This window comes from Mauremys reevesii, linkage group 1 (genome assembly GCF_016161935.1).
Source record: "Mauremys reevesii isolate NIE-2019 linkage group 1, ASM1616193v1, whole genome shotgun sequence".
In the NCBI taxonomy this organism is placed as follows: Eukaryota; Metazoa; Chordata; order Testudines; family Geoemydidae; genus Mauremys; species Mauremys reevesii.
In genome coordinates this window covers 167,865,656-167,883,293 of record NC_052623.1, presented here as the reverse complement: position 1 = coordinate 167,883,293, position 17,638 = coordinate 167,865,656, and the positions used below count along the sequence as shown (strand labels likewise).

At 40.6% G+C, this 17,638-nt stretch overlaps 1 protein-coding gene across 1 annotated transcript in view; it reads left to right on the top strand.

The window, feature by feature from the left end:
- The window catches only part of ITSN1 (intersectin 1), a 200,795-nt gene extending 197,901 nt beyond the window's left edge, over window positions 1-2,894 (top strand). The window contains exon 40 of the mRNA XM_039503267.1: window positions 682-2,894. Coding sequence (XP_039359201.1) covers window positions 682-830 — 149 coding nt within the window. The 3' untranslated portion in view covers window positions 831-2,894. The remainder of the gene's footprint in view (window positions 1-681) is intronic.
- Window positions 2,895-17,638: the final 14,744 nt, after the last annotated feature.

Sequence of the window (17,638 nt, the reverse complement as noted above, 5' to 3'; positions counted from 1 at the left end):
CATACCTGTGGTCCATCTCATCCCATATCCTGTCTTTGACAATGCCCAGTACCCTATGCTTCAGAGGAAGGTATAAGAAACTCACAGTAGGCACATGTGGAGTAATCTGTCCCCCAATATTAGATCTCATCCTGATCACTAGTAGTTAGAAATAGGCTTAAGCTTGGATGCACAAGGCTTAATATCCCTTCCAAAATGTTTATCATCATTAACCATGATAATGCTGGATATTCTTTATATCGATATAGATGTCCAATATTTTAAAAACTTGCTAAATTCTTGGCCTCAATGGATTCCTGTGGCAATGAGTTCCACAGTCTAATTATACATTGTGTGAAAAAATATTCACTTGTCAGCTTTGAATTTGTCACCTTTTAATTTAATTGAATATCCCTTTTGTTTCTTGTCCTTTTACCTGATGTTTTTAATTAAAATGTATTCATTAAAAAAACAGGTAGATGGAATATAAAAGCAAATTAGAAAAGCCAGTTTTAGATTCAAGAGATTTTAAGGCTTTACCTATATTAGCCATAAAACTATTGTTGAAAGAGGGCATCTTTTCTCCTTATATTCCCAATGCAGATGGAATCTGGTGCCTTCTTTGAAGTAACATTTTGTCAGAAAATAAAGTGGAAAGTGAAAATGTATTTCACTCTGAATATGCTGATTTTTGTGTTTCAGACTTTTTGGGCCGAACTGAAATCCGCGTGGCGGACATTAAGAAAGATCAGGGCTCAAAGGGACCAGTTACAAAGTGTCTACTCCTGCACGAAGTCCCAACAGGAGAGATCGTAGTCCGACTAGATCTGCAATTGTTCGATGAACCTTAGAGGAAAATACCAATGTTTCACGTTAATCTGAGTTCACTGCAATAGGTGTCTGCAGAAGCTGTCTAGAAATCCTTATTCCTTTTATATGAAACTACTGCTTGTTCTTCATGTGCAAGGGGGTTATCAAAGCAAACAGGAAAATCTATGTGCCTTGATAATCCTTGCTGAAAATTGAATCCCAGTTTTGGGAGCAGATCTGTCTCTGTTTGGAACTTCATTATAGTTTTCAGGGTTTCTGAAGTAACATAGTTGTAACTTGTGCTCCAAGCTGAAAGGTGAACAAACCATGTAGGTTGTTGCACTTACTCCAGTTACTGTAATGTTTAATTTAAATGAAGAGGGCACTGATTGTATGTTTGAAGGCTTTCTGTAAACTTCCCCATAGGAATTGTGTGCCTATTGCCCCACAAAGTGGTGTATAAACATGACATGAATGAACACTTCCCAGGTAAGAAGATCTCTGATTTTCTTTAGGATTGTTATGGTTGTATTTGAAATGTTGTTGTTTTTAAATATATAAATATATATATATTAAACACAGAAGGTACCATTATTGCACTCTCAAAATAAGGTTTAAAAGAAACATAAACAGCGCACATGCCTAGTGCTAGCGCTCTCCACAGCAGTGAATTTCACCCTAACAGAGTACCATCATTTCCTGGAGATTTGTAAATGTTTAAACAATATGTGAAGGAGATAGAATGTTGTACTGTACCACTTCTTTACTACTGCTGCTTAATTGTATGAAAGCTGATGGATGATCAAGTCACCAGCTGTGACAAGAAATCACTGCTCTAGCTCAGGAAGCTAATTTTTACCCTGTAGAGTCTAGTTTGCAAAGCAATCAATGGTGACTGGTTATTAAATTGTACTGTGCCTAAACATATTTGACATCTTGGTTTTGAAATCAGGACAGTAGCATACTGTAGCTCACAAAAGGCGTTCATTGCAAACCAGGTTCATTCCGAGTTTGTTGGCTACATTAGATGTGACCAAAAAAAAAAAAAAATCTTTGTTTGTGATTGTGCAGAGTGAGTAACCCCAAAGTAAAAGGGGTCTTGTTGTCATCTTGGGGGCAGGGCAGAGATTGACACACGTAACTCCCCACACATATGTAGGCCCCGATTCAGCAAACCTTCCCTGTTCAGCAAAGAACCTAACTTTACATATGTGCTTAAGTCCCATGTACTTTAAGGATATGCTCAGTTGCTTTTCTGAGTTGGGACCTCCAAGGACAATAGATCCCCATAAGAGAGTAAAGTCCATCACTGTTCTGCTTAGAGTCCTTTTGTTCATTACCTAGGTATCATGCATAAACTGGTATTTTTGTAATGACTTTATTTCAGAATGAGGTGTCAACCCTTTCATTGGCATGTTAATGTTCTTGTGGAGCTTGTTGGTAGGTTTTGATGTTCTTTGCATGTTGTTTTGGTACTAGTTCCGACCTTTCCTGTATAGACAGTGTTCTCTGGAGAGCACTAAAAGTCGTCATGATTTCCATTAGGAAATTAGGATATCTTCATAATGGATAGCTAGATGCAGTATGGTAGTAAGCGTAAACTGTGCTGGGAAATGTCTGTGTGTTATAATTTCCTTCAAGACCACTGTAATGTTTCAAGAAATTGAAAAACAAAACCCTGTATGTTGGAAGGACAACGAAGTTTACATTTCATACTTTAAAAAATCTCTTTATTATTTATTTATTGACGATAGTGTAGAATTTTGTATCAAAAATGACAGACATTCGTATGTATTTTTTGAACAAAACAGAGATACACACTTTAGTTAGAAACTGTCAACTGACCAAGTTTTAGAGGAAGTTTAATTTCAAGGCATGTGTTTGTTTACCACTAACTGGCTGAAAACACAATTAAAAGAACTTTAAGTTTCTATTTTTCAATGTTGTTAAGAAAAATGTTTCAATTAAAATCTGTAAATAGAACTAAACCCGTGGCTTCCTATTTCCATATCAGTACATTTTATTAAATATAATGTATATGAAAATACACATTGTTGTGGTAGGAAAAAAAGTGGAGTAACATTAAATGTCATTGTTCTAACCTTTTTACTGCTGTCCTAATTTTACTCACGAGCTGTAAATAACTTTGTGTTCTAATTCATGGTTTACAAAGTAGTTACACTTGCAAGGTCACTTTTAAAGGGCTCTGGTCACCCAGAATGAATTCCAGTGACAAAATTGGAACATCTTGGGTTTAAAGAAAATTTAAGCTATGATTTTGAAAGGACCCTAAGGGAGGTACCCAAATTCTGTTGAAATTCAATAGGAGCTGGACACTTAACTTCTATAGGCTTCTATGAAAATGTCAGCCCTAATCTCTAACATGGCTGATCACACCTTATTTTGTAATTGTAACAGATCTGAGAGCTTGTCTGGCTAATATCACTTGTCTCAAACGATAGCCTAATCTTGAGGTACAAGGATGTATGTGTCTAATCCCTATTAATGCAAATTGGAGACATATAAAGATGATGATGGGGTGAAGCATGGGGGTTCACCAGCACCTTTCTCCCTTAGAATAGAATCATAGAATCTCAGGGTTGGAAGGGACCTCAGGAGGTCCCTTAATCACATGGGCTACAAGAACCTAATCCCAAATCCCTGTGTATCAAGGTTACCAAGTGTCCCTTACAGTGCATCGAGATATCCCTTTCCTTTTTCCCTCCCTGTCATGCTCTGGGGTGCAGTTCAGACCACTAAGAGATTGTGTCACTGTTTATATTATAACCCTGAGTTCCCCAAAATGCTTCTGCTACTTTTGGCTCCCAGCCTGGGGGACACACATGCAGCCAGCATATGCTTTGTGCGATATACAGCTGTGATTCAACCACTTTGAATCCAACAGCCAGCCAGCAGTTATCACAGCCACGATTTTGTTTTCCCCAGACTCTGTTAAGATTAGCAGATGACCCCAACAGACCTCCAGTCCCAAACTTCCCCAAAGCCATGCGCTCTGAAATGTTCAGCCCTCTCCTGCAACATTCAGAAGAATAATAGAGTCCACTTTTTCCTTTAAAGAGACAATCCCAAACCACTTGCTAAATTAATTGGAGTTAACATTCACTTTAATTCAAACACAGCATTGCTGGTTTGGATTAACGGTGAAACGAGTTGATGAACAAAAGAAGAGGATTTTAAGTAAGTTCAAGTACAAGAAATAAAGTTAGAAATAGTTACAAGCAAATAAAAGTGAAAACACATCTAAAACTTAATCTGGCAAGGTTCAGGTTTTGCTCAAGATGATTTTTCTCACTCCTCCCTACTTCCCATCTTTCTTCTTCCCAGCCATAACTGACTTTCCCTCAGTCAGGACCTTACAAAGAAGTATAAGATGCTGGCTTTGTTTGTTTTCCTAGTTGAAAAATCTTTGCCTAAGCAGGTTTGTCACCTATATTCAGTCTCCAGAGACTTCAACCTCCCACCCCCACCCTGGATTGCAAGATGCATCTTCCTCAGCTTGCAAGAGCTCTGTTCCCATGTGTCTGTCTAGTGATGGACACCAAAGATGGCTTCTGTCTTTGCATATATCTTCCAATGTTTCAAGAGGCAGGATGACCTCAGGTTGCTCTTCCCTCCCTGTGGGCTTCCCATCCCCCATATGTAAATGGGGTCCCATTGTTTTGATTACACCATCCTTAATTTACATTGGAGACAGTAAATAACTGCCTTCTCTGCTGTCTTGGGGGGAACCTGTTTTTCCCTGCTTGGCCACAGATTTTAAAGCTTAAATATTATAAGTATCCATATTTCCTCATATAGTGTTAATACATACATTTCACAATATTAATCACCAGCGTTGTGTTAGCTTTCAGAAAAGATCTCTTGATACATTTTTATAATACAGTAATATTGGACACAGTCAGTTGATTCAATTGCTTATCACTTAAGCCCCCCACACCTGTCTTTATAGAGCAGCAAACCTTTGAAATGGATTCTTCCCAGAGTTACCCCTCAAAGGAAAGTTTATTCAAGCTGTGAGGAAGGCGAAATGGAGTTGGTGATGAAGGAAGCTCCATGTTCTTACTTCCTCCACTTTTTAAGCTTAATAGCTTTGTTTACCTAATACATAAAAATGGACCTTCATTGGCTTTGCCTGAAGACTGGGCTGGTCAGAGAATCAAATATGCATTCCTTTGTCTAAGGCAGACCTATTTACCAACTCCCCCTGACGTGCCTGGTTTAAACACACTTTAGTCATAATTCCAGTATATTCGTAACTTTTAATACTCACTGTGTACATATATTTACAAGAATATTCATGATCAGCAAGTTATTCGTTTTCAAATGATACCTCACAAGGCATATTTTGTACAGAGATTATTATAATAGTGTGCCGGGTGTGAATACAGGGGAGCTTAGTGTCACACTTCTATTCACACTAAATAGTCTGTAATATAGTGGCACTGTCAGCTTCTGAAACTGAATTGTTTTAAGAGGGTTAACCCAAAGCCCTAGAAGTCTATAGATATAGATCAATTATTATCCATTTTTCCCTATTCAGGAATTAGACAACCTTCCACATTCTTTGTAATGATTCTATGGCTGCAAGGGACTTCATGCTTGTCAGCTATTCTACACCTCATGACTGCACAGCCCTCCCAGGCATCAAGGATTTTATGATCCCAAAGCACAAACCTCTGTCACTTAAGGTAAATGAGAGTCTCTGTTGGCTGAAGTCCTATTAGGGCTTGTATCTTTTGGAAATGAGCCCTAGAGAACAATATAGTCACACAGACATTTGACTAAGACTGACATTCTGACTAGTAGGGGGATAAGAGACACATAGATAGTAGCCAGTACCTTACATTGTATGGAAAATAATTACTGTACAAATATTCCTTTAGTGTATTTATAGAGTACACTGGCAGTACCATGATATTTGAATATTGACCAGTAATCTTAGAAGGGCAATACATTGATCATCATGCAGTGTCACCTTAGTCTGTTCTACTTTCAACACTTAATATTTATATTTCAATAGCCCCCAGAGGTCTCCATTGTGCCAGGCACTGTACAAACAAAGGTGGACAGAATCTCTGCCCTAAAGGGCTTACAGTCTAAAGCCCCAATCCTACAATATGATAGATGTGGGCAGATCGCTGCTGACTTCACTAGCACTCCTGGTGGGTGTCTGTGACTCCTGACAGGTCAGACTCCAGGATGGGATCCTGCAAAGGTTTCTTTGAACTGCATGGTTTTGGTTTTGTATTGCGCCTGAGGAATTTTGCGTTTTTCCTTGACGAGTCTTCAGAGACTTCAAACCTGCAGCAGAATCTTGGCATTCAAGCCTATCGTGCAAAATAGTTGACTCTAAATTCACAGCAGCAGCAGCAGAGAGATTTCATTAAAGTAACACAGAGTTCAGTAACACAGCCTCCTGCACCCCACAGATGCCTATTCTAGTAACTCGAGGGGAATTCAAACTGTTGTGCATCTTCATGCTGTGTTTGGTACTCTCAGCTATCCCTTCTCCTGCACCTGATCTGCAAGGATTCCACTCTGCATGCTTTTGAAGTGCCCTGACAGTGAACTGTTCTCTGTATAATGGACTTGTCTGCTCCCAATATCAGGAAGAGTCATATTCATGAGAGACTTGCTTCTGCCCGCCCCAGTTATTGTAGTAGTGAGCAATCTCTCACCCCTAGCTATGGGGAACGGGCATGTCAGCCTGCCAGTTGAAGATCTTGAATCTTTAGAGCACTAGACAGAACTATCTCCATCCTTAGTGTTCTTTGCTCAGGGATTGACGCTCCTACTCCTTCACTAACATCCCCCAAGGACAGTGAGGTCCCTCCTACTGTCCTACCCACACCACAGCAGGAGGAAAGTCTCATACTTCCTGTCCACTTCCCCTTGGTCACAACTTCCAATTTCCTGCTTCTTAACAGCCAGAAACCCTATTTCTTACCTGGCCCCTCTAGAAACTCCTTGAGTTATACACATGGCATTATTCAGTGTCCTCAGGGTTAAATAGAAACAGACCTTCAGATGTTAAAAAAAATCAAATAAAAACAATTAGCGGCACTACGTCTTCTAAGGAGCTGACCCTCAGAGGCGCTCACCTAGTGCAAAGCCCATTGACTTCAGTGGGAGTTGGGCATTCACCCACGAAAGCTCATGCTCCAATACGTCTTTTAGTCTTTAAGGTGCCACAGGACTCTTTGTTGATTTTTACAAGTGCTCAGTGCCTCTCAGAATCAGGCCCTAGAAAAACAGAGCTCATGTGTCTGTGGTGTGTGGCATGGCACTGCATCATGCAATTTCTATATATCAGCACACATTTGCTGATCTCTTGTCAAATCAGCTGGCCTGCAGGACCAGTTCACTGACTCCTGCATCCACGCACACCTGCAGGTACAGGTACTGCACAGTATCAGAGGGGTAGCCGTGTTAGTCTGGATCTGTAAAAGCAGCAAAGAGTCCTGTGGCACCTTATAGACTAACAGACGTACTGGAGCATAAGCTTTCATGGGTGAACACCCACTTCGTGGTGGGAGTTGGGCATTCACCCACGAAAGCTCATGCTCCAATACGTCTGTTAGTCTATAAGGTGCCACAGGGCTCTTTGCTGCAGGTACTGCACAGGACTCCTTAATGTGCAGAGACCCAAATTACAGCATGTTGGAAAAAACTGTATTGTAATTCAAGCCTGAGAGCAAAATGGCATTTTGTCTTGCTGAAGGGTCCATAGGAAACATGTTAGGAAACTGTGGATAGGCCAAGTAAAATAACACACCATAGAAATGAAGGTGCACAGAGCTGTTTTCTTGTCCAGACACACAAGTTGTATATCACAAACTGTATGTTAAATTTTACTAATTTTATGCAAGAAAAAAATCTTTCATGTCTGTCTAATACTTTAATAGATACTTTTCTGTAGAAGTTATCTGATTGGTTGCATGACAATGATACACTATGCTTGCTGCATATATTAACCCTTTATATGATCAAGCTAGGTTACTGTTTGAGTTGTGTCACTGAGCCATCCCTTCATATAAACACCCACACTAAAACCTTCTAGAGATCTTAAACACGCCAAAGGACACCTGCACTTTAAAACCAGCATTTAACTTCCTTGAAGGTGGTAAAATTGTTACAATTTTGCATTGGATGAAAGAGCTTTTTGGTTGATGAAATGCAAGCTGTTAAAACAGGCAATTATACTTCTGAGTGAAAAAGGAAAAACGTGCAAATTTTAAAACCATGACCCCTTGACATGATGAAAGAATGATATGATGGCAGAACGTTACAGCAGGCAAGGAAGATCTGATTCATTGCTTTGTTACATCAAGTTTATACTAACTTCTATTATAGAGTTACACTGCGGCAATCAAATCATGAATCAGGTATGCAGTGCTCAGCATAACACACTTAGTTTACCTGCCATTGCCTTATAGATGGGGTTTGCTGAGCTGCCCGAGGGAGTTTGGCATGCAAATTCCATTTGAAGCCAATGGAATCTGGGCATCTATTTCCTTTAGGTTCCTTTGAAAATCCCAGCACATACAAATACAACAGTGGTCATCATTAAAAAATGGATCCTTATTACCACCTTGTAGAGCACTGTGTGCGCGATATCTGCCATTGTAAATATACGGAATGGCCCCAGTACTGCAATATAGGTAAATAATGCAGTGAGGGCAAGAGCCCACATTACTTTCCACTAGACAAATAAGCTCAGTGATCAGTCAGAATCACCACCTCTGAATGGAGTCATTTATTTCACAGGTTTCAGAGTAGCAGCCGTGTTAGTCTGTATCCGCAAAAAGAATAGGAGTACATGTGGCACCTTAGAGACTAACAATTTATTATGCTACAGTAAATTTGTTAGTCTCTAAGGTGCCACAAGTACTCCTATTTATTTCACAGAAAAACTTCAGGACAAGTGAAATTGCCATCTGTACATGGCAGAGCCTTGAAACAAGTTGGAACTTTCATTCTCCTTCACTATCTCCCAGTTCACTAGTGGGTAAAATATACCACTGTGCAGAGGGTCAGCACCACGTATAGTCCTCCTTAGCACTCACAATAGTGCTCGCGTGGGACTGAAACGATGTGTAGGCCTTGGCATAGGGGTACATTTCATTCTGTTAGCTGACTCCATTTTATTGGTGAAATACATTTGCTTAGAAATAACATGTAGTAGCAGTTTCTTGGCTGGGGTGTAATGCTTTTTTATAGATCTTTTCTGAAATAATAATACTGTGACGTTTCAGCACATTCACTGCCTTCACTGAAAAAATGATCTTGCTTTGTGTATAGCAGTTAAAAAAAACATACTGAGAGCACCCACAAGAGGCAAAACTGTGTGTTTGTAGTTTGGCTTTATATTGTAATACCGAATCGCCAGGTAATGTAGTCATAACGGGAAGTCTCCTTCACTCCTGTCCGCTCTTCACGTATATACTAAGTGCATTCATCTTAACAAGGAGAGAACTGGGTGTCTCCCAACACTTCCTCAGGGTGAAGCCTGGTAATACTAGTGAGTAACAGGAAGTAACCAGACACAAGTCTTGAAAAAGATTAAAATTGCTTAGTGATGGTGATGCACGGTTAAAGGCAGAATGTCCTGACCAATGTAATTTCAGAGAGCTCAGAATACAAGAGCAAATCTTCCAAACTGGATTCTTCTATCACTTCAGAATAAAAACTCAGACCCAGGACACCGTAAGAGATCTTCACTATTAGCCAAGGTGGCACAAACCCCCATAATAATAAATAATAATAAACCACTGGTAAAGCTTGCACCTGCAAGTTGTTCCCAGTGGCCAGACTCCTGCATCCACTGAGCCCCATTTAATTCAGTGAAGCTCCTTGAGTGATCAGGGTCTTCAGGTGTTACTGTGCTAAGAGGAGTCAGCCTGGTATTTAAAGCACTCTCTCGCTAATTCCTTGGACTTAAAAATACTGCTCTAGGGCTCTTTCCTGGTTTGAGCCAGACAGTCCTGAGGAGCATCCAAGAGTCACATAAATATCCTTTTCGGCCCATGCCATTGCTACAGAAAGAGTTGGATCCATGATCTTTCCACCAGCATTAATGTGCCAAATATCCGTTTCTCACAGGACTGCCTTCCCCAGCCTGTAGCTGTATTGCCTGTTTGAGTGCAATGTCACTAAAATCATTTGCTGTTTATACCAGTACCAGCAGGGAGGACAGTCGTCCCCTTAAATGGGGGCCCGATTCATCTCCCATTAAAGTCAATAGAAAAGCTCTTACTGATTGCAGTGACAATTGGGTTAGGCCCTTAGTGCAGCTCTGGGTACAGACGCAGTCAGCTCACGTGGGGCATGAGGTGCATTCTTCAAAGCACCATGGGGAGTTTGCCTGAGCCGCTCCCTTCCCTCTTGTGTTTTGTTGGATGTAGGTGGAGGTCATTGAGCCCGGGGGACGTTTAGCTCCTGCCTGGGTTCCAGCAGGACGCTTAGGGTACGGCTACACTGCAAAAAACCAAACCTCAAACCCGTGGCAGAGAATCTCAGCGCCTGGCTCGCAGAGCTTGTGCTCCAGGGCTAGGAAGAGCAGGGTAAGCATTCCGGCTCCGAGACTCTCCCCCCTCGCTGGGCTTCAGAGCCTGGGCTACGGCTTCAGCCCAGTCGGCTTCACTGCTATTTTTAGCCCCATAGTGCAAGCCTGAGTCAGCTGACCCTGGCTCTGAGACTCGCTGCTGTGGGCCTTTCTTTGCAGTGTAGACATAAGCGTACACCAAGGTGCTAGAAGATGGATGGCTAACTCCTAGGCCAGGGGTAGTCTGTTATTTTTTGTCAAGGTCCAAATTTCTTGCTCGAGATATAGTCAAGGTCCACACGCCAGAGAAACGTTTTTCACACCACAATAACGATAATAAGTAAATAAAAAGATGTTGGGGTGCATTCAAAAGCTTCTGATGATCTGGACTTGGTCTGCCTAGGGACTACCCATCCGAGGCTGTCTTTGCTGCAGGCTCTGAAATAGACTAATTCACAATGTGGGAATGTTTAGCATCTGGCTAAGCCTTTGCCTATATTTCTCCACAACAGTCCAGTGTTCTTTCTTCCCATGTAGAGGGCTTGGATATTCTAGGTCTCTTGTCGCTTAAACACATGCATTTGGAAAGTGGTCAGTCTCTCGCTCTACACAGAGGCACTATTTAAACCACTAGTGATATATGTACATATTGCTACTGTAGGGGGTACTTTCTAGGCTCCTTATTAGAAGCTCATCTGTCAGCCCTGCTATCTACAATGACAGCTGTATGGCCCTGATTCAACAAAGCACTTTAGCATGTGCTTAGTACTTGGATGAATAAGGATGGGATTACTCCTGTGGTTAAAGTTAAGCATCTGCTTAAGTGCTTTGCTGAACAGTCACAGACTTAATCATGTGCTAGAGTGCTTTGCTGGTTTGGGGCCTCAATCATACAGTCCGGTCAAGTTATCTGACCCGCAGAGGGAGGGAAGGTTATGATATATAGCCCATGCATGGAACAGAACATCAGGCTTCTGCTGATTTGGAATCAAAGCATTTCATAGTCTTGCAGTTTTGATCTCAGGTTTCTCCCTTTTTACAAGCTGATATTCATTGGGTTTGTAACCACTGAATGCTAGAGAAATTTGTTTACAGTGTGTATCATGATTGAAATCTTGATCTACAGCAACATATTTAAAAGTAATGAAATAGATAATTTTATAGGTTGATTCAGGAGTCAAAAGCCTTCTCTATTTACCAAGTGTAATGATGGTGCAAAGCCAGACTGTTTGCTCCAAAAGGTGGCATAGTGTTTGGGACCCGACCCAGGCACCTTGAATGAGACTGCAAGTTATTGTACTGATAAACTCTACAAAGCTTTTGCTAGATCTACTTAATTATATATTTTCTCCATGAGTTTCTATGATGGAATGTTTTTTAATGTTCATTTTACAGATTTTTACCCTGAAAAGCCCACCTTTTGTTACACATGAGTAGCATTAGGGGGGAATAATCATTATGGCTAATACAACTTTTGTAATGTGATTAAATTTTCAAAATTGAGAGGTAACAAATATGGACTTTCCCAGCATCACTATAGTCTAAACTCACACTGCAGTGTGCGCCACTGTGGAATTTCAATCAATGCTAATCTACAAGTCAAAACCTTTGAAACACAGAAAATTTGGTAATGGGGTCAAATTGCCTTCGCTTTGAGAGGGTTTGCCCTGTATGTGCATTCCACATGAAACTTGGCATTGTGTTCACGTGCGTATGCACACACATCTATATCAATGTATATATAAATACATACACATATATATGTGAAAATGTGTGTACGCAGTATAAAACCATGGCTATGTTGTCAAATATTACATAACAGAAAAAGGACTGGAAATTTTTTTTAAAATATTTTAAAGTGTGAACTGTTTTTGAGATTATTTTTCTGTATATATATGACTTAAGTGCATAAAAAGGTGTAGTAGAAATATGTTAAACTAGCATAGTTGCTTGACACAGTAATTAGAAGAGGTTCTTCTGAGATTGCGACTTAATTCCTTGCACTTTTTTTAAGCTGTAAAATGCGTATTTAGCATTAAATTCTAGGATCTCAAAACATCAAGCAAGTAAAAGGGAACTGTTACGTGACCAGTGGTCTGATGATACTAACAGCCAGCAGTTCTTGAAGATGGTAATGGGCACAGATGAGCATGGTAGCATCATATGCAAGAGAAGAAATATGGCCAGAGCCTAAGAAAATAGATTGGAAACTAAAGTGTTGTTTTCCCCAGAGATCTGTGGTCAGTCTGCACTACAAAGTCTCAAGGATTTGAGCTGCAGCCTTAGCTCCACTGAAGTCTGATCTTTTCACCACTTATTAATCAAAAATTGTCCAGGGAAGCTTTTTTATTTGGTGTCACAGATCCAGCATGGCTGGGGTGGAAAGCACTATTACCACCCCCTTTTTTTGTAGCATTTTGACCACAAGCTTGTTGCAAATTTCCCAAGTACAGTAACTCCTCACTTAAAGTCGTCCTGGTTAATGTTGTTTCGTTGCTGATCAATTAGGGAACATGCTCGTTTAAAGTTGCACAATGCTCCCTTATAATGTTGTTTGGCAGCTGCCTGCTTTGTCCACTGCTTGCAGGAAGAGCAGCCCGTTGGAGCTAGTGGTGAGGGCTTGGAACCAGGGTGCACCAGCAGCCCCCGTATCAGTTCCCCGCTGCCCTAAGTTCCCTGTGCGGCAGCCGCCCAGCAGGCTATCAATTGCCAGGCAGCTCAGCTGTCCCTCTCCCCACTGCTATGTGCTGCTCCTGCCCTCTGCCTTGGAGCTGCTCCTGGGAGCCTCCTGCTTGCTGGGAGGGGGTGGGAGGAGGGGGGCTAATGTCAGGGTGTCCCCCTCCCCCCTGCTTCTTTACCCCACTTACCCATCTCCATAGAGCGGTGGGGTGGGGGGGCGGACACAACAGGGCTCAGGACGGAGGGAGCTTGCTGGCAGCTGCTGCTGTCTCAAGGTCTAGAGAACATGACCTATGAAGGAAGGCTGAAAGAATTGGGTTTGTATAGTTTGGAAAAGAGAAGACTGGGAGGGGACATGATACCTGAAAACTGCTATCTAAAAGGGTGTCAGGAGGAGGAGGGAGAAAACTTGTTCACGTTAGCCTCTAATGATAGAACAAGAAGCAATGGGCTTAAACTGCAGCAAGGGAGGTTTAAGTTGGACATTAGGAAAAAGTTCCTAACTGTCAGGGTGGTTAAACACTGGAATAAACTGCCTAGGGAGGTTGTGGAATCTCCATCACTGGAGATATTTAAGAGTAGGTTAGATAAATGTCTATCAGGGATGGTCTAGACAGTATTTGGACCTGCCATGAGGGCAGGGGACTGGACTTGATGGCTCTCAAGGTCCCTTCCAGTCCTACAATCTATGAATCTATGAACTTGCTGATCTACTTAAAAAGGCAATGTACTTAGAGTGGGGTCAGCATACTTAAAGGAACAATGCGCATCTCTCTCATACACACATGGTGTCTCTCTCTGTCTGCAATGCTGTCTCCCCTCCCTCCATTCATGCTGCCTTGTAGAGTGTGAGGCAACAATGAGTTAACAACAATGAGTTAACCCTTGAGGGCTGAGCCGACTGCTAGTTCATCATTTAGCAGTAAGGCATTCCCTGGGAAATATCCCACCCTCTGACTCCTCCACCTCAACCAAGCTTCACAATCATCATCACTGTGTACCAATTCCCTGGAACCTAACCCCGCTGTACTTACATTAATTCTTATGGGGAAAATGGATTCGCTTAACATCGTTTCGCTTAAAGTTGCATTTTTCAGGAACATAACTACAACGTTAAGCGAGGCGTTACTGTAATGACTAGCCACTGCAGCTGGGCTTTTTAATCTACTGTTCATTTGCTTTCACTTCAGTCATTTTAGTGCTGGTGAAAGATGTTTAATCAAAGTATTTTTAATTTTCTTATGCTCGGTCCATGTTTTTTGCTGCTACTTTGGGCTTTTCTAGCTGACGAGTTGGTGCGCAGCAAGCTGGGATGTAAAACTACAGCACACTAATGTGCTGTGCACCGACTGTTCGTGAGGACCATGCTAGTGCACACTACAGCTTCCTGGGGTGCTTTGATTGACTCCCCTTTTGGTAGCATCTGAGGACTCCATCAGTTCAGTTGTGGTCATCCGGGCAGGACTCATGGGATGCTATCACTAGGTTTCCACCATGAATACACTTTTGTTTCCTGAATCAGGCCTAGGTGCTGGTGTCTTCAGAACAACCCCACTGCAATGTCACTTTGTGGTGCACAGAGCACCAACAGTGAAATTTACTCCTGTGCTAAAGCCCAGCACAAAGCCCATACACCACTGGCATCCAGTTTCAGTGGGGTATAAACCTGGCCTACCCCACTGCATATGGATGCATTGGCTGCCTTATTTTATTAATTGATGAAATTACAGGCCAACCCTCTCTTGACAAAAATGCATCTTCTCATGAGGCCACTTTGCCCAGTAGGAAGACAGGTTTTGGTTGAATGTGAGGCAATTTGCTGCTGTTTTCCTACCTGGGATACTATTTAAAGATCTCAAAGTTTTCCATCAGCATTTTGAATGGAATGAATGGAAATACAATAGAAGAGAAACTACAGAGCATCATAAATGTTAAAGTTCTTCCCCAACTAGTTTACAGTTCACAAAAGGATTAGATGCTTTTTAGAATGCTAACTTGTGATTAATAGGTTTTGCAGAATACCCTATTCCTTTCTTCAGTTAACTGGAAAAGGAATTTAGCTCTGCAACCTTTACAGACTTTAGCAGGGGTACTTTTTACTTAAGTGTTGGTAGGTTATTGAAAAAGGCAAGCCACAGTATTTTTTCCAATGTTAATACATAAAATAGGGAACACCCTCTTGCTGGTTGTGTTGTTACTTCCTAGTACACTTTTTTGTGGCCAAGTAATGGTATTGTTTAGTTTCCTTTAAAAAGAAGTATTGTACTGTATGTAGTGTTCAGAAGAGCCTACAAATTCCTAAGGCATTATAAAATACTTGTGCTACATGTATGTGTCTCAGATCTGGGTAAACAGGGAAAATAATGTTCTTTCAGAAAAATACATGTGTACTATTAATTTAGATATCTGTTCTTCACTATCCATTCCATGCTTTTTTCCAAACTGGTCATCATAGGTAATAATGGAAAATAGTTAAACAACACTCTTCCTTTACATTATGAAACTCTCAAACACGCTGGGATGAATATTTTGGATCTGCTGTTTCCTTTGCTCCTCTTGGTTAAGTTATTCCATTTATGAACTAGGTCAAAGAAAAGTTTTTAGTATTCCTTTTGTACAGATTACACCCACTTCTACTGCTGTATTCAGTGAGATTAATACTGCACATAAGATTCTATTCTTGTTTGACACAGACTGTACTTATGTGAAATTATGCAAGAATAAACCTAATTTTTTTTAACAATGAATTGTGTATGATGTCAAATGTGTAGAAAAGCTTGAATCTTCAATGAAATTTTTGGTTAAAGATTTACATCATAGTAACATGCAAGGAAATACAAATTATTTTTTTTTTTTTTACTAAGGGTTGGCACATATAGCACACTTTATTTATAGATATGAAAGCCTTGAATGAAATCTCCTAGCACCTCTGCGAAATAGGTATTTTGTCCCCGTTTTACAGATGTGGAAATTGATGGAAGTTGCAAGTTCAAGCCACACAAACAGTGGAAGTACTCATAGGATCTCTATTCCTCATCCTGTGTTTACTCCTAAATTACACTCCAATGTAGGGTTGAGACCCCAGTTAGCATTTTAGTTCAGTTGCAGGATCTACTGTGCTGCTGTACTCTGATTTCATTTTCTTTTATTTGTAACATTGGGGGCCTTACTTTATCCTAATAGGTAGACATGGCTGATTCTGGATTTCTCAGTGGCACTCACTGCAGAGAAAAAGGAGCTCCCTTAGCCTGCAGTTGAGTGTGTTGTCTCCCCTTGTGGATTTTCTTTGGGTGGGGGTGCGATAGGCCTAAGTGAAGAACTCCTGCCACTCAAGAAGTGCAGCAGTTTCAGCAGGGTGTCCTGCTTCTAATAGAACTCAATCTTCTCCTTCCACCCACTCCAAATATTACTAAACCATTTAATTTCCACTTGTCTTTTGATTTAAATAGGAAAAAAGGAGTATGGGCTGTAGTAAGAATTAGCACATCTGCAACAAACTCAGAATAGTATTGCCAATTCCACGTCTTCTCTCAGCAGCATCAGTCAGGTGCACCCAATAGTAGATATCTTAAACAGGTGATCTCACAACTGAGGTAAGTATATTTAAAATCTGTTTCCAAAACCATTTAAGGTTACTTACATAAAAAAAGTCATGGATTTTTAGAGGGTAAACCTATTTAAAAAAAATTGAAAGCTCAGAATATCCAAATAAACCCTTAAGTCCAAAGAAATGCATATTTTATTACAACACAGCTTTACGATTAGCCATTTACTTTTAATTTTGAATCTTTTAAGAGATACTTTAAGTGGGAAGTCTCAGTAAAATGTATCAACTGAGATTTTCAGACAATTGTACATTCAGTAGTATGACGTATAACAGACAATGTATGATGGAAATTATATACTTGATAGCTGTTTCAGCCAAAACTCATCCACCTAAGTTTATGCACTTGGCCATTGTGAGAACTCCTTGATAACGGGTCATTGTTTAACATTCCATTAGCTTCATGACAGAATGTCTGTTTTCAACTAATGGCAGTTTAAGCATTACATTGTTCCTGTCTTTGAAAACAGACAGATTCATACAACAGCAAACGTAATCTGTTGGCATTTATAGAGCACTTATCTTTGTAGTGCCCTCTATGAATGCTGTTCCTGGATTAGAAGACAGGAACAATAACTAATGTAGTGCAACTCAACCGTTTGACCAATTTGTCTACTTTGACAGAAAACGTTCTCCATTGCCTTCAGAGTTACATAGCTAGATTCAGGTCAAGCCCATTTTCCAAACCAAGAGTTACAGGATGGCTAAATAGGGCTCTGTAATTGAAGCTCTTCACCTAACTTTGGAGAGGTTACTGCAGCTAATGTTGCATTTCAGGGTTAATCACCTTAGTCTAAATCAGGGGTTGGCAACCTTTCAGAAGTGGTGTGCCGAGTCTTCATTCATTCACTCTAAGATTTCGCATGCCAGTAATACATTTTAACGTTCTTAGGTCTCTCTATAAGTCTATAATAACTAAACTATTGTTGTATGTAAAGTAAATAAGGTTTTTAAAATGTTTAAGAAGCTTCATTTAAAATTAAATAAAATGCAGAGCCCCC